Source organism: Felis catus, chromosome B2 (assembly GCF_018350175.1).
Source record: "Felis catus isolate Fca126 chromosome B2, F.catus_Fca126_mat1.0, whole genome shotgun sequence".
NCBI lineage: Eukaryota > Metazoa > Chordata > Mammalia > Carnivora > Felidae > Felis > Felis catus.
The window spans coordinates 57,424,228-57,447,374 of record NC_058372.1 but is presented as its reverse complement, the minus strand read 5'-3'; the positions used below and the strand labels follow the sequence as shown (position 1 = coordinate 57,447,374).

The 23,147-nt window shown below is 38.4% G+C and overlaps 1 protein-coding gene across 2 annotated transcripts in view; it reads left to right on the top strand.

The window, feature by feature from the left end:
• LOC109499722 (protein eyes shut homolog) overlaps window positions 1–23,147 on the top strand; it is an 866,761-nt gene that overhangs the window by 797,018 nt on the left and 46,596 nt on the right. For both annotated transcript variants that reach the window (XM_045057710.1, XM_045057711.1), the window contains one exon: window positions 6,472–6,646. In XM_045057710.1, the coding sequence (XP_044913645.1) occupies window positions 6,472–6,646 (175 nt within the window). The remainder of the gene's footprint in view (window positions 1–6,471; window positions 6,647–23,147) is intronic.

Sequence of the window (23,147 nt, the reverse complement as noted above, 5' to 3'; positions counted from 1 at the left end):
CGACACAGGGCTCAAACTTCTGAACCATGAGATCATGACCTGAGCAGAAGTCAGTTGCTTAATGGACTGAGCCAGCCAGGTGCCCCTAGGGTGCTTTTTAATATAGGACAAGCAGGGTAAATCTCATGGAGTCACAGTAAAAATTGAAACTCCAACTAAATTTGTAATGTACTTGATGCAAAGATGAGAGACAGACTACAGCTAACTGATCCATACCACAGAGGCCACAAGTCAAGAGGATTAAGGGGGAACATTATGCTTGTGCAAATAATCATATTGCCTCAGTCTGTCTCCCTGTGTTCAGAAAGGGAAGTAGACTCAGACCTTCTCGTACAAAGCTGATTCATAGTAGAGTTATAAGATAAAGACATGCTTTGAATTGTTGTAATAGAGCATTTGGTGAAAATAAGCTTTTTGATGTATCCTAGTCTCCGGATATTTGCTCAAGGAACTCTTTGTTATAGTGTTCTCAGCCACCCACCCATGACCAGCTTACTCTCCATCAGAAGTCAAGGTATAGGGACCAGGATGTGATACACATCTCTGCAGGACAGGAGCTGCCATCAAAAACCACTTCAGGCACTGGGGTTCTCTGCCTGCCTGGCAGCATCCTTCTCCCCAGCTTCATGGACTTCCGCCTAAACACGGATGCAGGAGGCCATGTGTGAGACATAGGAAGGCAACACAGCCAATCCAGCATCATATTCCAATAAAATTAGTTCATTCTGCCAAGGCTCTCCGAGAAACGTTTTCTTTGAATATGCAATCAGTGCTGATTCTCCGAAGAGCGTCTTATAGAAGAGTTTAAAGCATATTGAGGCACTGTGCTCCAAATAATAACTCAACAGTTCTTCCACAGCAGGAGATAATCTGAAAAGGATTGCAATGGCATAACAAATCAATCAGTTTTTACAAATACTATATTCAAGAAAAGGGATGGGTAAATGTGAAGAAGCACATCTTCCGCTCAGTGAAGTGGAGACCCTGTGTGTGTGGGGGGGGGGGGTCCTCAAAACTTGTCATTTATTACAGACACAATTCTTACATAAATATTCTGGGTATAGCTTCAAGGATAAGAGTGTGGACTCTGAGACCCAACTTCCTGGGGATGCACCCAGTCCTTCCACCTACAAGCCTCATGACCCTGGCTAGTCACCACCCTGTGTCTCCTTGTGCCTCAGCTGCACAGCATGGATTGTTCTGAGGTGGAGGTAATGGTGAGACAACACAAAACTGACACTGGTTTACAGCACCTACTCTGTGTTAGCAGTGATGACAGACCTGGTGGTGGGAGACAGCACAGCGCCAGTCAGACATTTCTTCTCTTTCTCTGCTACACGGACAGTGGTTAGGTGCATGGGATCTGGAGTCAATGCATCTTCAGATTCAGGCTCTGCTGCGTTACAGCTACGTAACTTGTAGCCTGTTACTTAGACTCTTTGAGCTTCCATTTTCTTCTCTTTTCTCCTCAGAGGAGAAAAATATCTACCCCATAAGATTCTTCTGATTTAATCAGTTAAGTAAAATAATTATCTTAAGTGCTTCACTTGGAAACTAATACATGATAAACGCTCAGTGTATGTTTACTATTATTATCTCTCCATCCTGTTGTCATAGGATTTGATATTGTCAAATTTATTTATTTTTTTAATGTTTATTTTGAGAGAGAGAGAGAGAGCATGAGCAGGGGAGAGGCAGAAAGAGAGAGAGAGAGAGAGAGAGAGAGAGAGAGAGAGAGAGAATCCCAGGCAGTGTCCTCACTGTCAGCACAGAGCCCAAAGCAGGGCTCGAGCTCACAAACTGTGAGATCATGACCTGAGCCAAAACCAAGAGTCAGACGCTTAACCCACGGAGCCACTCAGGCACCCCTGATGTTGTCAAATTTATTGAAGGCCAGTGCTTCCTGGGGTTTTTCTATGTAACTTTCTCCCTTCTATTAAGATTATGAATTTTCTGCACACCTTGCTAATGAGAACAGAAGCTCTCATCAAACCTGTCATTTTCTCCTTAAGTATGATGGTGAGCCTGAATTCAGCATGCACACCGTAGGCCCTTCCTCTGACATACACGCTAGGATCACACACATCTGGAAGTGTGTCAGCTGCCATGATTCTCAGGATAGAAGTTTGGGGCAGGTCTTCTTGGTAAATGCCACCTAATCCAGCGTCATGGAAGTTCCATGAACTTGAAAGACCCTAATTTTATCACTTGTCTCTTGAATCCTCCCTTGATGTCTGCCTGGCATTCAGTATGTTCTGCAAATCATGGATACTTGTTACCAATGTACCATAACAGCCAGATCACAGTAGTAACATTCATCTGTGAGTCCCAAAAGCTGAGTTCTACTGGCTGTAAAAAATGATATACGTAACTTTCTTCAAATGTAGATTTCTAGACCCTATTCCAGAACTACTTCATCGAAGTATCTATGATGGAATCTAAAAATTTGCATTTCAATAAGTCTGCCCAGATTTGGAAGCCACTATATTAATTAATCATAACAAAACATATACAAAATTTCATGGAAAAATTTAATAATTAGACTCAGGTCATTGCATTTGTCTTTGGTGATTAAGTCACATGTTATAAAAGATTATATGATTTAGGCTTACATATTTTTATAAACACTAGTGATAAATGACTCTACTCCATAAGTTATCAGTCTAAAATACAAATCCTGGGGTTCCTGGATGACTCAGTTGGTTAAATGGTTCAACTTTGGCTCAGGTCATGACCTCACAGTTTATGGGTTTGAGCCCCACGTCGGGCTCTGTGCTGACAGCTCAGAGCCTGGAGCCTGCTTTGGATTCTGTGTCTCCCTCTCTGCCCCTCCCCTGCTCGCTCGCTCTCGCTCTCTCTCTCTCTCTCTCAAAAATAAAAATAAATGTTAAAAATTTTTTTAATATTAAAAAAAAATAATAAAATGAAATACAAATCCTTACTGTTGATAAAGCCTGTTTGTGTTTGTTCTGGAAACAGTTTATAATGAGCCATTATTTCCCTAGAACTTTAATATTTATGAAAATATTGAGTTATTTAATCCTTCTTCAGATTAATCTGCATATGCCATGCAGAGAAGGCCTTACTCTCTCACCTGCCTTAAGAAGAATTCTCCCCTCCTCTCCAAAGTTGCATCTATTACAAAGCTGCAGGGCTTTCAGGCTGATGCATATGGGATTCAGCAGGTCCTGGAGTCTCCTGAAGCCATACATACAATTGTGCATGTGCCCAAGTGCATTTTTATGGGAAGAAGATCCATCGCTTTCACCCGTGTTCTAAGATCTGCTGCTTTCACTGAAAGACCTATTTAATCATGATGTAGAATTAAAAGTTACTTTTGACTAGAGTGAACATGGGGAAATCTATCTATTATTCTAGTGTTACAGCATCTAGAGTTCATTGGTACAGGGATTACTAAATATTCATTACTCAGCTAAACAGACTGGACATGAAATAGATTCAGATTCATTAACAGCACTGTAAGAACATGTTATTCCAACTAACAGTGCCCTACACTGTCAGTACAATCCATTTCTTGCTAGTTCAGCTTCCATTCTCTCTCTCTCTCTCTCTCTCTCTCTCTCTCTCTCTGCCCCCCCCCCCACCTCTCTTTAATTGCATGGTACTTTTCAAACCAGAACTCGTAAGAGGGGAAAAAATGAGTTTACTGCAATAATTTACATATTATTTTACAGTCAAAATACACCACTTATGTGGAACCTAGCTCATTTTACTTCCCAATATACACCTGGCTTATGGCTTCTAAGTCTTTATCATAACTACTTTATCATTTGCAGGAAGTGGGTTATGAATAGTTGTTGTGTGGTGCTATACTAAGCAGATTATACTTTGCTGTATTAATAAGACTGAAAATATACAATATATATTCTACATATGGCTTCTACCATAATTGCCTGTAAATTGTATATATTGACTGACATGAACATCTCTCTGTAAAAGAAACACATTCAACTATTTGTATTATCTAAATGTTTCTCCAAATATAGCATTGCATTGCCACGTTTTTAGCCAAAAATATATTTTAGCAGTTCTTCATAACAAGAGCATTTAATTTATCCATATAAAGGAGAAGTGCTTTTAAATGAACAGCTTCAGAATTTAATACTTATTATAGTCATTTAACAAGTTTTTTCTCAGTGCATGATTATAAAATTTTTTTTTCAATTTTTGCCAAAAAAGATAAACAATTTTATAAAGGTCGTAAGGGATTTGAGACAGTGAGGTAGACAGGATGGAATACGAGCCCTACTAATTGCCAGGGATCATACTGGCCAGTTTATGTATATCACCTTATTCCTCTTAATCTATAGATTATCAGATATTCTTGTCCCCAGTTTAAAAGTGAAAAGGTCGGCACTCAGGTTTCGATCACCGACCCATTATGTGGCAGAGATTGTAATTGGCTCCAGACCCACCTGACTCTATCCTGCACTTCTACTTTGCTCTCTGCTCAGTGCACTTCACTATGCAAAAAGCTTGGGAAGCCCTGCTTCGTTAATTAAGTTACCTGGTTATTGGGTGTAGACTCAGTAGCATTCATTAATTTCTTCATTTTGTACAGTGCTTTTTTGTGTAATAGCAGATGGCAGTACTTGGAGAAATAACAAAGGTTAAATCTGAGGAAGAACAATCACTTCTCTCACAATAAGAAAATATCAGCGCCTGCTGAGAATGGTGCTTGTCAGTGAAAATGCCAGTGAGAATTAAGTTGGAGAGTAAATTCTTGACCTTTCAAAACTGAACCCATCTTTTTCACCATGAGGAATTATTCCATGCTTTTAGCTCCTGAAAGTTTCAAAAGTAAAATCCAGTCCGGCCTTTCTTTTACCCTTTTAAAGACACTATTTATGGTTGATAACCATATTGACCTAAAAGTACTTTATAAACAAACTAAGTGCTAAAGGAGATGAGTAAAATTGTAATGCATTTCAGGATCCCAAACAGTTCCATGGAGAGTCTTTGTTGAACTGCCCTTTTTGTTTATATTTGCCTAATCTTGGTGTGTTAAAGATCCTTTTCCCTCCAGCTCCGAGTATAATTGACAAATAAAATAGTATATAGGTGAGGGGTACAGTGTGACGATTTGGTACACATACACATCGAGAAAAGTGTGTGCGATCAAGACAACCTTGTGTGTGCGTATGGTGAGAACACATACAATCTACTTCCTCAGCAAATTTCAGGTGTATAATACAGTATTATTTACTATAGGCACATGCTGTACCTTGGATCCCCAAAACTTATCCATCTTATAAGTGAAAGTTCTCACAATTTAACCAGCATCTCCCATTTCCCTCACACCCCAGCCCCTGGCAACCACCATTCTACTCTGCTTCTATGAGTTTGACTTCTTTAGATCGTACATATAAGTAAGATCATACAGTCTATACCTGGCAAAGAGCTTTCTAGGGATCTATGTAAAGACAAATCTCTGAGGGCAAAAAAGATAAATGCGACAACATAAATATTATAAACTTCTCTACATAAAAAATAGAAGCTTCACCATAAGCAAAATTAAATGGCAAATATTAAACTGAAGAAAACATTAACAATATATGACAAAGAACTAATATGCTCGTTATATAAGGTCTTCCAAATTAATGTTTAAAGGGGTGAATTGAGAAAAATATTACACAATAAGCATATGAAAAGGAAAAAATACCAATGACTAATAAATTTAGTAAAAGGTTTCCAACCCCAAGTAAAACCGGCAAAAGGGCATTTTATCATTTATTTCATTTTAAAATGAAACATAATAATCTCTTGCATTGTGGTAACTGTGAAGAAGCAGGCATTCCAGTGCACAATTGGGGAGATACAATTGTGCGAAATATCTGTGACACTTGGGCACACTTCAGAGCATCCATACTGTTTGCCCTAGTTGTTTTACTGCTAGAAATTAATACTGAGAAAATCATTAGCAAATGCACAAAGATATACATATAATGATATTAATTCTAGCACTATTTTTAATAGCAAAAAAGGTATAAATTAGTCAATTGTCCAATTGAGGTTAATTACATATATAAAAGAATATTATGCCATCATTTAAAAATAGTTTATGCTATTAGGAAAGAGTTAGTGGTATTTATACTATACTAATGTTTGGAATACTATATGCAATATAATTTAATGCAGGATTCTGTTTTTGTTTAAAAGAAAATACAGCTAAGCATAGAAAAAATAGTGTGTATATGTGTATATTAATAATTAGTGGTATATAATATATATGAAAGTGTGAACTATTGTCTTTTCTAGAGTGTTGATATTATAGATAATTTTTATTTTTCTCTCCGTGCTTTTCTGTGTTTTTATAGTATTTTTCTCACCAATTGACATGTATTAGTTTATGTCAAAAAAATTTTGCTTTAAAAATGAAAAATAATTCTCCTCTTGTTTTGTCTGTTTCTTCCAGCTTTGTAATATGATGTATTTTTGCCTTTCTTCAAGGTTGCATTTTCACTATTCAAGTTCGCACTGAGAAGAATGGTCACTTCAGAAGCCTGGGAAATCCTGAGGGCCACCCAGATGCTGGGCGCAGCGTTAGCCAGTGTGACGTTTCTCCTTGCAGTTTAATGAAATGCAGCAATGGTGGGACATGTGTGAAGAGTGCATCCACTGTCCAGTAAGTACGATGTTATTAAGAAAGAAACTTGCAGGTTATTTGCATGTTAAGTAGTATTCCACTCACACAAACTAGAAACACAGACTGATGCTCACATTTAAAATGTTTATCTGTTGGGGCGTCTGAGTGGCTCAGGAGGTTAAGTGTCCAACTCTTGATTTCAGCTCAGGTCATGATCTTGTGGTTCATCGGTTCCAGCCCTGCATCAGGTTCTGCACTGACAGTGTGGAGCCTGCTTGGGATTCTTTCTCTCTCTCTCTCTCTCTCTCTGCCCCTACCCTGTTCTCATTCTCTCGTAAAATAAATCAACAAACTTTTCAAAGTAATAAAATGTTTTTATGTCAACTTTATAGGTGTCTGGGCAACAAATAAAAGCAACTGGAAGAGGGTCAGAGCAACATTTATGCCATCTTGTCAATTTTTTTAAACAATAAAAAGGAATAACTACATGTCATTCCAGACACCGTGGAAAATAATCTTAGATTCATCACATTGAGAGTGTTGTCAGAAATATATATTTTTTAATTTTTTTAATGTTTTTATTTATTTTTGATACAGAGAGAGACAGAGCATGAGCAGGAGAGGGGCAGAGAGAAGGGGAGACACAGAATCTGAAGCGAGCTCCAGGCTCTGAGCTGTCAGCACAGAGCCCGACGCAGGGCTTGAACTCACGGAGTATGAGATAATGACCTGAGCTGAAGTCGGACACTAACCGACTAAGCCACCCAGGCACCCCCAGAAATATTAATCATACAAGGGTTTGCTTATTGGGATTTGCTTTCATGTTGCATATTCATATTTCATACTGAACTCCTTCAGAAAGGGTCCTCTCTAGATGGACCCTAGCAAAGCTGTGTGGTGTGACTTCTGAACTACTTTAGTATGAAACAAAACATGGACCTGTTGAGTGGGAAGAACAAAGGAATGTTGTCTTGTAAAGAACTTCTTTCATTGAGCATCTCCTCGGTGTGCAGGTAATATATGAGGGTGCTCTGGGAATATGCCAAATAAAGAGGAAGTAAGCACTCCATCCTTCAATTTCTTCCACTCGGGCTATTCAGTTTCTTACATCCTAGCTGTTCTCTACATGTATGAGACAACTAGAAAAGTGATCTGCCCGCTTTTGTCCCACAGGACATGTCAGAAGGCATGATGCACTGCACAGCTAATTCTAGCTCACTGCAAAGCAATTCAGGAAATGGGATACCAGAATATCCCCTAGGAGACAGGAGCATAGATGAGCACACAGTCTTACAAAGCCTGAGTGAATCCCTTACCTCCCCTAAGCGGTTCCCTTCCACCAACCTTCCACTGGAAAATAATCAAAAGCAAAGTGCAAACAACTGCTAATTACAATGCACGGGGTTAGTGAGAAAACGCTTCTTGTTGGAGGAAAGGAGATTGTCATTACATCTTACTCTTTCTTACCCCAAACTCTCCAATGACTTCTTAGGACATGTAAAATAATACCTAAATCTTTGACCTTAACCGATAAGGCCCTATGTGGTCTGGCCCCCACAGCCTCCTGGGCCTTCTCTCTTACTCCTCACTCACTGTGCTCAAGTCCAGTTAGCCTACTTCTGTCCTTAGAACACAGCTCATTTCTGCTTCTAGACCTGAACACTGTGTCTTCATTCAGGGAGGCCCTTGCCAACAAACAGTCTCCATTCGGCTGCCTCCTCCTTATCACCTCCTCAGAAAGGTGCCCCCTTAGATCAACCCAAAACTATCCCTCCCTCTAATCATTCTCTATCACATCATCATATTTTACTTTCCCCATAATATATTATTCTCTAATTTATTTATTTGTTTGCTTGTTTGTATGTTGATTATTACTTTTCCCTAAACAATGGGTCTGAGCTGTCACTCTACCATTTTATCCCTCATACCTTGAAGAGTCACCTCTCATAGAATAGGCATTCATTAATTATTTGTTCAGTTAGTGAACCAATAAGTAAATGTTCAATGAAAAAAGTAGAAGAAATCTTTATTCCAAAAGTTTTAAGCAAAAGTGCAAATGTAAGGACAAGCAGGGTGACCCCATGATGGTCATGATAATAAAGCCAAATTGACTAAACAGAATATTTTAATTAATTAGCTATGAAAAATGGGACAGATGGAAGGATGGGAAATATACATGATGGATAACAGATTTGATTGTCCTCAAGAATGAGATATAAACCATTCCTGGACAGGAAAAAGTCATGGTAAAGACAGTCCTCTTGATATCCCTTGATTTATTGGGGAATCACTAGGAGACAGTTTTGGAAAATCTAAGCATATTATGAGGGGCCTGGTTCTAAGAAGTAACCATAGAGGTGTCTGGGTGGCTCAGTCGATTAAGCATCCAACTCTTGGTTTTGGCTCAGGTCATCATCTCATGGTTCGTGAGTTCAAGCCCTGTATTGGGCTCTGTGCTACTTAGGATTCTCTCTCACTCTCTCTCTGCCCCTCCCTTGCTTGCACATGCTCTCTTTCTCTTGCTCCCTCTCTCTCAAAATAAATAAATGAACTTAGACAAGAAAAAAGAAAAGAAAAGAAAGGAAAAGAAAAGAAAAGAAAAGGGAGGGAAGGGGAGGATGGGAGAGGAGAGGAGAGGAGAGGAGAGGAGAGGAGAGGAGAGGAGAGGGAAGGGAAGCCATAAAGGGGTGCCTGGGTGGCTCAGTAGTTTAAGTGTCCGACTTCAGCTCAGGCCCTGATCTCACAGCTAGGCTCATGAGTTCAAGCCCCACCCCCACCAGGCTCTCTGCAGTCATTGCAGAGCCTGCTTTGGATCCCCTGTTTTTCTCTCTCTGCCCCTCCCCCACTAGCATGCGCATGCTCGCGCTCGCTCTCTCTCTCTCTCTCTCTCTCAAAAATAAACATTAAAAAAAATAGAGGGGTAGCCATAAAAAAGGAAAGAATTAGTTTGAAGATATTGCAGAGATGTATTCATGGTACATTATGACCTATTGCTTATGATTGTGAGTGCAGGGAGAGTCAATGGGGAGTCAAATCTAAATTATCAAATCCAAAACAAGTATGAAAAGGCTTGATGTGTTCTGGGATGTCCAAGACACCTGATGTGCTAAACAATAAGCTAAAAGCAAAAGCCCATAGAAGTACGAAGGACAAAATCTGCGGGTTGGGACACCACCCTCACAGAGTGATATACTTTGAATTAGTTCAACCATTATGATTTTATTGTTACTTCTTTACAATTTCTAATGAAACCTTTAGGCTTGCTTTACAACTTATGCATTCTAATTTGCTCTACAACCAAGTTTAATTATTCAAAAGAACAAATTTACCTCACTTTATCTAAAGAAATGTCATTCTTCAGGTAACCTACTAAGTGTTTTTGTTATCTTTTAATGTGATAATAAATAAACTGATAGTAATAAAGAATGTGATAATAAAGAATGTAAGACAGTAAGAAAGCATGGGAAATTGAAGGCCCAAGTAGGAAATTCACTCTAATTCCTCACTATTCCATGTAGAACAAAGGGCTTAACTGTTGCCATTTAAAAGCCACAAGTGTTGGGGCACCTGGGTGGCTCAGTCAGTTGAGCATCTATCTGACTCTTGATTTCGGTTCAGGTCATGGTCTCAGGGTTCATGAGATCTAGCCCTGCATTGGGCTCTGTGCTGAAGGTGCCTAGCCTGCTTGGGATTCTTTGTCTCCCTTTCTCTATGTCCCTCCCCCACTCTCTCCCTCTCTCAAAATAAATAAACTTTTTAAAAAATCTAAATAATAAATAAATAAATGCCACACGTTTTAATTTGAAAATATAGTGTCAAGTGTAGACAGACACCTAGAATTATTTGCAGATTATTTTGACTAATATACAAAATTTTCTTGAATTGTGATAGTAAAAGTAATACCATACAATCACATGGCAATTTTTAGCTAACAGAGCATTTTTTGCATATATTATTTTCATTGCTCCTAATCACACCTCCCCAGATTAGTCAAGGCAGACATTCTCGTCCCAATTTAATGGATGGGAAATAAAGCCCCAGAGACTGTGAGTGAATCAAAAGGATAAAACCAGCACCTTAAAAGTAGAACAGCAGGACCCAAAACCAAACTTCCTAGTCTCTGGGTCAAAATTCTCTCCAGAATCTAAATAATAAGAAATGAATTTAAAAGCAACTAATAATACAGGTAAGGTAACAAAAGTATTAAGTATCTCTTTATCTGCTGGATGTAATCTGTTCATTTATTTTTAATTTTTTTTAATCAAGTGTCTTCAGTGGACACTTCATATGTTCTCCAAATTGGGAAGTACCTTGCCTCATAATAACAAAGACCCTGGGGGTTTCATAACCTCCTGTGTGGGTGGAAAGCGGGACCTTATAATCTCACATGAGAGCTTTGACTTGAATATCAAATGGACTTGCTTCATGCTGACACATTTATTTATAGGATTCTGAAAGCTTTCTTATCAAAATTGAGACCAATGTTTGGGATTTTCTTATGGAGATAACACCGAAATGTTTACTGTATTAACTACGTGTAAAGCACCACCGTAGAGTCAGAAGTAGCTCTTGTGAGTACTATATAATAACATTAAAAGGACAGCTCCCTGAATTTGAAAGAGGTAAATTTTATGGTCTGTAAATTATTCCTCAATAAAGCTATTTAAAAATATTAAGGTTCCCACTCATGGACTTTCAGCTCTAGTGGCAGCATTTTACAGAGAATTTTATTCTTTTTGATAAGTTTTGTAATTCTGCTCTAATCTCAGTAACAAGAATCCCCTGTTTAAAAGAAGATGTTTTCTTTGTAATATATGCTTTTCCATGGTGTTTAAGAAGTTTTCCTCTATCTCAGGCTTTTAACTTTACATGGCTCTACACTTCTGTTTTTTTCCTGAAGCAGAGTACTATTAAATTGAATTTCTGGGTACCGTTCTAGGCAGATCAAAGCTAACGTTCAGTCTTTTTCTTCAAAATAACTAACACGCAAGATAAAACGTTTTTTAAATGCTCAAGAGGCAGGCCCCAACCCAGAAGCATAAATTTCATGGTGTTCGGAATAAATTTTAAAAGAAAAAATCTCAAAGCCGGTCAAAGCACCTTAACAATGCACAGCTGAATGGTACAAGTTTTTTTCAAAAAGAACTCAAAATGCTTCCTTTGGTTCCATGCATCACAGCCGGGAGTAGGAGGCACCATTGGTACATACGGGGAGGTCTTGAGCCAAGGAAGGTGGGGGGGGGGGCTGATATGGCTGGGACCCCGCTGGGGATTCTGTAAACCCCTAAACGCCCTGCTTCTCTGCTCCATGCACAGATCCAGCTGTGTCCTAATGCAGTTTCTCCCATGAGGGTATAATAAGGCAGAGTTCATGTAAGGCCTTTATGCTCTTGGGATGAGCTCTGATGCAACAGAGAACCAGTGAGCTGTTTATATTGTTAGCAGCCAAGGATTTAAAAAAAAAAAAAAAAAAAAGATTTGTTTAGTTGTAACTTATCTACGCACATGTGTTTTGTACAACATGTTTTTAAGCTGATTTTACTTCATTTAATTTGCACTTTGCTTGACCTTTGTTAAAAACAAGACAACAGGCCCAAAATGGAGTTGCTTATGCTACACCCCACATCACCAAACCCAGACCTGACTTAATTATGGTTAGGCTTTCCCAGAAACGGGATCTTAAACCAGTCACTCAGGAATTGCCTGATCAGTGCCAGTTAGACAATCTGCGTGATAGACCTTTGCCATCCCCTAGAGGGAAGTGACTTTGCAATAAACAGTCTGCTTTTTGGCCATCCTGCTTTCCTTATTCCCACCCCTTCTGCCTGTAAAAGTCTTTCATTTGGTGCAGCTCCTGGAGCTCCTCTCTATCTGGTATATTACAGGCTGCCCAGTTCAAATCAAGTGTTCCTCAGATAAACTCAAAATTCTTTTTTTTTAATTTTTTTAATGTTTATTTATTCTTGAGATATAGAGAAGACAGCATCCGAAGCAGGCTCCAGGCTCTGAGCTGTCAGCACAGAGCTCAATGAAAGGCTCAAACTCAAGAACTGTGAGATCATGACCTGAGCCGAAGTTGGATGCTTAACCTACTGAGCCACCCAGGCGCCCCTAAACTCAAAATTCTTAATATGCCTCCGTTTCTTTTAACACCTGAAAGTCATCTTTTGGTGATGACTGGGAAGAATGTGAAGCGTGTTCCTTTAAGAAAAACACAGTGTAGGAAAAGCAAAACTTACAAAAACAAGCTAAATATAAATATGAGCAGCAGTAAGTACAATTGGAGTTTGGAGAATGTGGATGTAAGAGGTGAAATGCACCCAAGATTTATACTAAGCTCATAAATGAGGCCTATTTACAACATAAATCTATCGCTGAGCACCAGACCTCACTGATCCTGCGTTTCCTGATTCTTTTTTGGCTCACAGATGTCTGAGAATAAGGTGAGATCTAAAAATCCTTTCCTCAGAAAAACAAACATACTAAGGACACAAAAATCTGCATAAAATTTTGGAGGTTTCCAAATTCCATAGAGCCCAGTCGAACATGCTCCAGGGCCCCACAAACTCTCCAAATTAAGAATTCTTTGCCCATTCCGTCCTCTTCTTTGATTTCCAGTGGCAGTGCTTCGTGCAGTCTAACCAGTGATCCTCTGCCGGACGGTATGACCAATCGTTGGCCAACTAGTACCCTGCTCCCTAAACTCTCCTCGTTGTAGAGCTTGCCAAAAATTATGCTCATGTCTCTTTCCTGCTCAACATGTTCCTTAGGCTTTCATCTGTTGTTCAAGGTGTATCATGGCCTGCTGTCACCCTCTCTGCTCCTGCTTTTCTCCCTGCTCATTATTCCAGAGAATTGTATGATTCTCTTTGGCCCCTCAACTAACACTTTCTCCCCAAGCAACCAGCGGGTGTAACCTGCCAGGTAGCTCACTACCTTGCATGTGGTTTTCTTCCTTTCCCTGTGACTTTGTTTTTCTCTCACTCTTGCTTGCCAGGCAGAATACCCCTTCCTTTCCTTGGAATGCTTTTATTTTATTATTATTATTTGAGAGAGAGAGAGAGAGAGAGAGAGAGAGAGAGAGAGAGAACAAGCGGGGGAGAGGGGTGGAGAGGGGAGAGTACAAGTGGAGAGAGAGAGAAAGAGAGAGAGAGAATCATAAGCAGGCTCCAGACTCAGCACAGAGCCTGACAGGGAGCTAGATCCCAGGATTCTGGGATTATGACCTGAGCAGAAATCAAGAGTCAAATACTCAACCAACTGAATCACCTGGGTGTCCCTCCTTTGAATTGCTTTTAGACTCTGTTTTCTAGAGACTACAAGTTAAGTATTGGCCTTAACTTCTTACCTATAAGATGAAGGAAAAGTTCAAAAAAATTGTCTAATGTTTATTTATTTTTGAGAGAGAGAGCAAGCGTGAGTGGAGGAAGGGCAGAGAGAGAGGGAGACACAGAATCTGAAGCAGGCTCCAGACTCCGAACTGTCAGCACAGAGCCTGAGACGGGGCTCAAACCCATGAACCGTGAGATCATGACATGAGCTGAAGTCGGACAGTTAACCAACTGAGCCACCCAGGCGCTCCAAAAATTGTCTAATCTAATGGTGAGGCTGTAGAAAAACAGACACTGTTGTTTACCAGAGCAAACTCTATTTGTTCAAGCACAAGATGTTTATCACTAGGTATCTGATTGGTAAAGCTAGAGAACATTCATACAATGGAGGACACAGCTATAGAAATCTTTATATATTGCTGTGTTGCTGTGAAGTGATCCTCAGGATATATTAAGTGAAAAACAGGAAGATAAAGAAGTATGTAAGAAAAGGGAATGATAGATATAGATAAATAGATATAAATACATACATACAGGTATACATAATACACATATACACCTGCTCATATTTTTCTGAGTAGAAAAAAAACAGAGGAAGATTATAGAAAAAAAAAATTATAAATGGTTACCTGTAGCATGAGGAAGAGAACAAGGAGAAGTAATGGGGATGAAAGCCAGACTTTGAAAAATATAGTTTGCTTCATAGATTTTATTTGGAGCTAAGTAAATGTTTCACCTGGAAAAATAAAAAAAAGAAAAGGAGTAATTCTTAAGCTTTGAAAGAAAATAAAGAAATAAATGAACCTAACTGTATTTCAAGTTGGTGGCATAACCCAGGAGAGATTTAATGCAATTAACTTTAAAACTGACCATAAAGTGGGTTATATCTTAGTGGTGGCATTAGTATTATTTTGTAACTACAAATGAAAATAGCTAGGTAACTTGATGGATGGATGAATGAACAGATGGATCTAAACCAAATGAGTAACTATGTTAATATTTCTCATTAGGAACCAAGATATTCAGCATAAGATAAAAGAGATACAGACATAAAATCAAAGAAGTAAAAATCTTCTCATTTTTTATTTGAACTAGAAATAACATATGAATTCATGACTTAATTTTTCTCTTTCTAAAGTTCTTATTTCCTAGCTGTGTCCACCAAAGAAATCTAGAAACAACATAACTCAGTAGCAATGAAAACTCTAGTACCAAAAGTGTTAGCTCCAAATGCTGTTTTTCACAAAAAATAAACCCAAACTTCAAAGAACTAAAAAATATAAAACTAAATGTATAATTGTACATTCAACTCTGGGGTAGGAAATGTATGATATGATCCTGGATGTCTTTTTGTACCTGAGAGCAGGAGAGTGGTCAAAGACTACTACGGTCCTTTTAAAAGAAGACAGAGCCAACTTAAAGAGACTCCCACTGGCCAAAGATGGGACAGTTTCAGAATCCTAGAGAATAATGGATTTTAACATACTGATATATAAAATACGCATAGTTGTGAGGATACTCCATACATACATTCTACCAAGGGATTAAAAAGAAAAATAAACTTGGCACCTATGGAGATTGCTAGTGTACCACTCATTATTCTGAAATTCGACAAAGGGGAAAGATAGATAGGTTCAACCTTCCTTTTCTGTAAAAGTCTATTTTTGAGTATAGTAGCCGGCCTCCAGGTGGCCCTCCTTCTGAACGCATCCTTCTGCAGTCCCCTCCCACACTGAATAGGGCTGACTTGTATAAATAATAAGTAATTCTGGAAATGACAGCTTGTGACTTCAAAGTTAGATAAAGAGTCATTGGCACTTCTGCCTTCCTTAAATTGTGAAATTTAAGGATTAAATGATTCTGCCCACTGAGCAGTTGTAATAACGGCCAGATTCTATTTTATATAGTCCCCCTGGCAGTTGTGTAGAGAACAAATTTGCAGTTGGCAAGCCTGAAAACAGAGTAGCCTATTATGAGTCCATAATAATAATAATAATAATAATAATAATAATAATAAATGGCTATTATTGTCTTAAGCCTATAAGGTCTCGGGTAATTTATTATGCAACAATAGAAAACTAATACTAAATAATATTAACTAGCCAGATAATTGATGAGAAGTAGTTCTTACCAAACTGAACTAATTTAAGTGCAGGATGAATAATAGAAATTAGAAATATCACCATTTTGTAACCACCCCAGAAATAATGGCTGTTTGAATCATTTAGTGAAATCTTGACAGAAAACTATACAATGGTTGGATCAAGCTAATCCACTTAACTAATGCCACTTGAACCAACTGGCCTGTCACAATTAAATGTAGAGCAAACAGTATATGCCTCCTGATACGATGTCATTGCAACTACACAATACCATCTCTAAAGTATTAAAAAACCTGAACATGAATCTAATCAAGCCTCTATATCTACAAGACTATGAGAAATAAAGGCAATAGAGGAAAGCAAGTTAAATGACATTATAAGGATATAAATGGCCAAATCCAGAATATGGCAAATTCTGCCGGACAAATAACAAAAATCATATGGATGGAAAGAAATGCAGAGGGGCAATTTTTATCTAGGTAACAAGTCTTAAGATACATTCTATGCAGATGCATTTGTGGGACTTGCTTGGATCCTAATAACTGTCAAAAAAAAAAAAAAAGAAACAGCAAAGAAATTTTTTTGAGACAAACATAATTAACTGAACATGAAAATTAGATGATCATAAGGAATTAATGTTATTTTTGTTGGGTATGATACTAGTATTTGGTTGTGTTTTTTCTTAAGTTTCTTATCTATTAGTGATATATACTGAAGTATTTACAGCTAAATGGGATTTGCTTCAAAACATTTTGGGCAGGACACATGGGCAGTTCAGTGGATTAAGTGTCTGACTCTTGATTTCAGCTCAGGTCATGATCTCATGGTCTTGAGATCAAGCCCCAAGTCCAGCTCCATGCTGAGTGTGGAGCCTGCTTGGGATTCTCTCTCTCCCTCTCTCTCTGTCCCTCCCCGACTCACGTATGCTCTCTCTCTCGCTCGCTCTCTCTCAAAATAAATAAACATTAAAAAAAATTGGGGGCCAAAAAAAGAAAAATAGTAGACAAAGAAGCAAATGAAACTAAAGAGCCAAAAACTGATCACTTGAAGCTAAGCGAGAAGGATGTTTATTAATACTTTTTTCCTACTTTTGTATATGCTTGAATTAAAAAACAATAGTACATATAATATATACTTTGTCTAATTTGTAAAATTCATAAAGTATAACATAAGAATATACTCTTGATTCCACCAGTTACAGATAACTACTTTTAAAAGGTGGGGATTTTTTTTTTTAATATGAAATTTATTGTCAAATTGGTTTCCATACAACATCCAGTTCTCATCCCAACAGGTGCCCTCCTCAATACCCATCACCCACTTTCCCATCTCTCCCACCCTCCATCAACCTTCAGTTTATTCTCAGTTTTTAACAGTCTCTTATGGTTTACCTTCCCCCCCCAACCTTTTTTTTTCCCCCTTCCCCTCCCACATGGTCTTCTGTTAAGTTTCTCAGGATCCACATAAGAGTGAAAACATTTGGTAACTTTCTCTGTATGACTTATTTCACTTAGCATAACACTCTCCAGTTCCATCCATGTTGCTACAAAAGGCCACATTTCATTCTTTCTCATTGCCAAGTAGTATTCCATTGTATGCATAAACCACAACTTCTTCATCCATCCATCAGTTGATGACATTTAGGCTCTTTCCATAATTAGGCTATTGTTTAAAGTGCTCCTATAAACATTGGGGTACAATGCCCCTATGCATCAGCACTCCTGTATCCCTTGTGTAAATTCCTAGCAGTGCTATTGCTGGGTCATAGGGTAGATCTATTGTTAATTTTTTGAGGAACCTCCACACCATTTTCCAGAGTGGCTGCACCAGTTTGCATTCTGGTGCATTCTAAAAGGTGGGGATATTTTATTCCAGTCTTTCTCCGCCTTCAGTTCTTAGCTACCAAAACTACACAAATCCACTATTTGATGCCACCTATGGAAAACATACTTGAAGGATGTAAATTCTAAAAGAAGTTCATACTTTCTGTTCCTTTATCATTTAAGTAGCAAGAAAATAACAGAAGTAAGAATTCAGTGTAGATTTTAGCAAGCTTCCCAATTACTGTGCTTTAAGAGAAGTATCTTTTCTCTCCTGGTTTTTGTGTAACTCAGATGTCAGTTGCTTTCTACCAGAGCCTTGAGATCTACATAAACTGTGAAAGCCCAAAGATCTTTCCAAGATTAATGCAGATTCCAGGATGATTGTGTATGTCTCACTTCCACCCATGCAGAGTCTACTCTGTACAATGTATACCTAAAAGTGACAGCTTATTTGATTTCTACTAAATTAACAAAACCATTCACACTTGGAGATAGATCAGACTGTTATACTTGTGCAGAGAAAGGGGATACATGCAATGATTGAAGGGAAATGTTTATATTATGGTCACCTAAACAACTTCCAACTTATGTTTTGGTCATCCCATCACTGCAGAAAAAAATATATGGCCACTCCACAATACTTACTCTTCGTCTTCTTGTCATTGCTTCATTTTGCTCTAACTGATTCCCTAGGTTAGAACAAACCACATTTCCCTTCTGGCCCCAGGCAGAGCAGTCTGCCTATCTTCCTGTGGTAGTCCAGCCTCATGCTCCCATGACTGCAGCTATGATCCACCATCCACTCCAAACTCATGTAAATAGTTTCCCAAAGACAGTTGTCTCGCTAAGAGGAATTGAGTCCAACTGCTAACATAAAATAATGTTTAGGTCCTTACACTTGGACAACAGAAACATTAGAACTGAGGCTCACAGAAAACGACCAGTACTTTTACTAGTGTGTAAAGGTAATTTCATCTCATCCTTCTACACTCTGTGAGATGTCATCAAAGAGTTTGTTGAGTGATCTCACCAGCAAAGAAAGGAAAGCCAAAGGGGCGCCTGGGTGGCTCAGTCAGTTAAAGTGTCAACTTCAGCTCAGGTCATGATCTCGCAGTTCGTGAGTTCGAGCCCCGCATCCGGCTCTGTGCTGACAGCTCAGAGCCTAGAGCCTGCTTCAGATTCTGTGTCTCCCTCTCTCTCTGCCCCTCTCCTGCTTGTGCTCTGTCTCTTGCTGTCTCTCAAAAATAAATAAATGTTAAGAAAAGCTTTCAAAAAGAAAGGAAAGCCATGGGGAAATTCAGCAGGTGGAGTGCTTATAACGACCCTTCCTTATAAGCATGTTTGGTCTTAACATGCCATCACATTCCACTATACAGTAAGGTCTATTTGTTTTAGTGCTTATTTGCATATTTTTCAAAGCCTCAAATTTTGTGCATGTCATTTGACATCCAGTAAATTTTGGCAGGTAAAGTGATATCCATCATATCACACTTACCTTATTCTCCCAGCTTATTACTGAAATGGAAGTAAGTCATAAAGAAAAGCAAACTGACATGAATGAAACCATTGAGCACAACAGATGGCCTAAGGAGGAGATTCAGGTATGTTTCTCTTTCCCTTCAAATTGCAGAGAAATACTTTGTGTACACAGAAGTGGAGTCCTTTAGTCTATGTGACCATCTATTGCTAAATAACATGCATTAATCCCACTTTTCATATGAGTTTATTATCACATTACACAGATTTCATTCTAGGTACTATGTCTGTGATTTTGCTCATGCACATAAAACCCACAAATCTGTAACCACAATTTTCTTACATACCCAGCTCAAGCTAAATTTGCTCCAAGAACTTTTTCTTTTTTTTAAGATTTTATTTTTAGTAATCTCTACATCCAATGTGGGGCTCAAACTCACAACCCCAAGATCAAGAGTCACATGCTTCACCAGCTGAGCCAGCCAGGCACCACCCCCCTCCAAGAATTTTTCCTTTCTGTTCTCCTCTCATAATGTTGTTTCTAATAATTTGCCCTCATTAGCCTTAATATAGAAAAAGGAATCTCTCTTATGCAAAACAGTGAGAATCTATGTGATAAACTGAAAAAGTAGGTTAAGCAGCGGTTATATTTCTCTAAGTCTCTGTTTTTCAAGTGCACACTGAAAACTAGTAATTGCATTTACCTCATAGGGTTAGTTATGGGTGTTAAGTAAGTTCCTACCTATGAAGTACTTAAAATGGTTCCTGGAACTACAGTGAGGCCCTAATAACCTTTGAATAGTATATTTTACATATCTATATTTCATACAAATAATTTGTTATGAATAAAATATAATAAAGGAGGCAAAACTGTGTTTTCTGCTGTGTATTCTGTGTGTACCCTGGTAACGATGTGGAGTGGGACATCATACTAGTCCTTTGGTGAATATTTAGTAAGAAAGTGAATGATTAAGTGATATTCAAACAAAGAATACTAAATCTTCCATTATCTCATTTCCAGTTTAACTTTTATATGTCAATGTTCACCTTAAACTTCAGAAGTCTCAGAATTGCCTAATTACAAGAAAATGAAATTCTTCATGTTGAATATCTGTTGTAACAAGAAAAAATTAATCCATAGATGTTTCTAAGCTATGACATTGGCATTAAAGCCCAGTTCATCTGCAATTTAGAAATTTAAATCAGTTTCATCCTAAATGCACAGATGTAAAATAATTAACTGTATTAGTAAAATACTCCAGTACTCAACTCTTGATTGCCACCGTGACCAGCTGTTACTCATATTTCCAAAGTGCCTAACATTTTCTTCTGTGTTATCATTCCTCCATGTTTAGAGACAAAGGAGCCCACAAACTGTTCTTTAGGTATTAACAACTGAGGATAGCTAACATTTTTGGAATGGACCTAAGATAAGAAAACAGTTCTATGTATAATATCAATGATTCTTCAATATCTTTTGAATATTCTTAGCTATCATATAGTAAATGCTTCAGCCATTTGCTGTTCTACTTAATTCACAAATCTGTCCTGTGTCCTCACATCTCATCAAGTTCAAGAGCCATGTCACTAGATACTTAAAGGGAAAAAGCCTTTTTATCACCTGCTGTCACTTCCAACTCCGGAGAGCTAAAAGAAGATTTTTATATTTTGCTGTTAAACTACATTCTCCAGATGTCTCTATTTCCAATAATGGCACCATATTCTTTCAGTCATTTTCTTTTGAAACCCCAAAGATTTCCATAGTTTAAGAGACATAGAACAGCACTTAAATGTATGGACTTCCTCACCCATTACTCAGCCATTCAATTTGCTTAACTTCTCTGTTCCTCAAGTTCCTCTTCTGCAAAATGAGGAGGGTAATAGTATCCTTCTAATAGGGTCACAAGGAGGATTAATTGAATTAATACATTTAAAGTGCTAATAAGAGGGGCACCTGGGTGGCTCAGTTGGTTAAGCGTCCGACTCTGGCTCAAGTCATGATCTCACAGTTTGTGAGTTCGAGCCCCACATTAGGCTCTGTGATGACAGCTCAGATCCTGGAGTCTGCATTGAGTTCTATGTCTCCCTCTCTCTCTCTCTGCCCCTCCCCCACTCATGCTCGCTCATTCTCTCTCTCTCTCTCTCTCTCTCTCTCTCTCTCTCTCTCTCTCCCCCAAAAATAAACATTTAAAAAAAATTTTTTTACATTATTAAAGTGCCAAGAAGAGTGCCTGGCATACGGTAGGCACCAGAAAATGTTTGCCATTACTATTATCTTTCATTGTTTTTTTAAATTTTATTTTGTTTTGTTTAAATTTTTTTTTTTTTGAGAGAGAGAGATAGTGAATGGGGAGGGGCAGAGAGAGATGGGGAGAGAGAGAGAATCCCAAGCAGGCTCCACACTGTCAGCACAGAGTGTCCTGAACCATGAGATCATGACCTAAGCAGAAACCAAGAATTGGACGCTTAACTGACTGAGCCACCCTATCTTTCATCTTTCAAGCCAACATTTATCAGATGTTTGTCATATCTGCTTCCACCTCTCCATCCTCAAAGCCATTTCCCTGTCCAGGTCTCTTTGCATCCATCCACTTCTTTATTCCCCAGCCATGACTTAATTGATTTATTCCTCAGACACTCGATGAAAATTACTATATGCCAGGAACTGGCTTAGGCCCTGGGATGATAACAGAGCAAAACAGAGCTGATCTCTGCCCCCATGCAATTATCTAGTGCAGGGGTCACAAACTATGGCCTATGGGCCAAATCTGATCCATCACCTGGTTATCCCAATAAAGTTTTATTGGGATACAGCCATGTCCATTCTTTTGTGGATTGTCTGTGGCTATTTTCAACAGTTGGCAGAGTTGAGATGTTGCAACAGAGTCTACATGGCCACAAAGCAAACTATACTGCCAAAGTTTGCCAACCCCCATTCTAGGGGCAAAAATATAGTAAGATCCTACTAAGGTTAAACTTACATCACTAGAGAGTTGGTTGTTACACGAGGGGTCATCCTATACATACCAAATTAATATTCCTAAAATATGCCTCATCAGTCATGTCCTTCCCCATGTCTGTCACTTAAAAGTTGAACTATCTCAGCCTGTTATTCAAAGCCCTTGAATTCTAACTCTTTTCCAGCCTAAGCTTCTACTGCCTGTCCTTCTCCATACACTCATTCATGTAGGCAAATCTTACCTCAGAAGCTTCCTTGAACTCACTAAAATTGCTTAGGTGTCCTTCCCATGGGTTCCCATAGTACTCATTTTAGCACCTGTCACATTGTATTTGAATTGTCTGCTCACTAATCTGATCCTCCCAGAAAGAGCAAGTAAGTCCTTGTGGCCAAGAATGGGGCCTTCTGTGCTGTGGAATGCTCAGTACTAAGCACTATGGCAGACACTTAGCTTGTAAAAATAATAGTAACAAATATTCTTTAAATGAATGAATATCTACCTCTCTTTGGTGTGGCTCTCCTTTTTCCACTCTATGGACACCCCATCTCACACACATACCTGTCCAAAATCTACTTTTCCTCAAGGAAAAGTAATAAATATGTGGTTAAAAGAAAAAAAATATAATGAATTAAATTCAAGGCTTAAAAAAATATTGTCATCCAAAGTAGAGAATAATGAATAAAAATTTGAGACTTTTTATTATCTACCTTTCACAGTGTGCTAAAGAAGCCAAAAAAAGGAACGAGAAGAAAAATCTGATCTTGCACAAAATCATTATGATGGAAATGTTCTTAAGATACAATGTAAGAAAGGGGCACCTGGGTGGCTCAGTTTGTTAAGCATCTCAC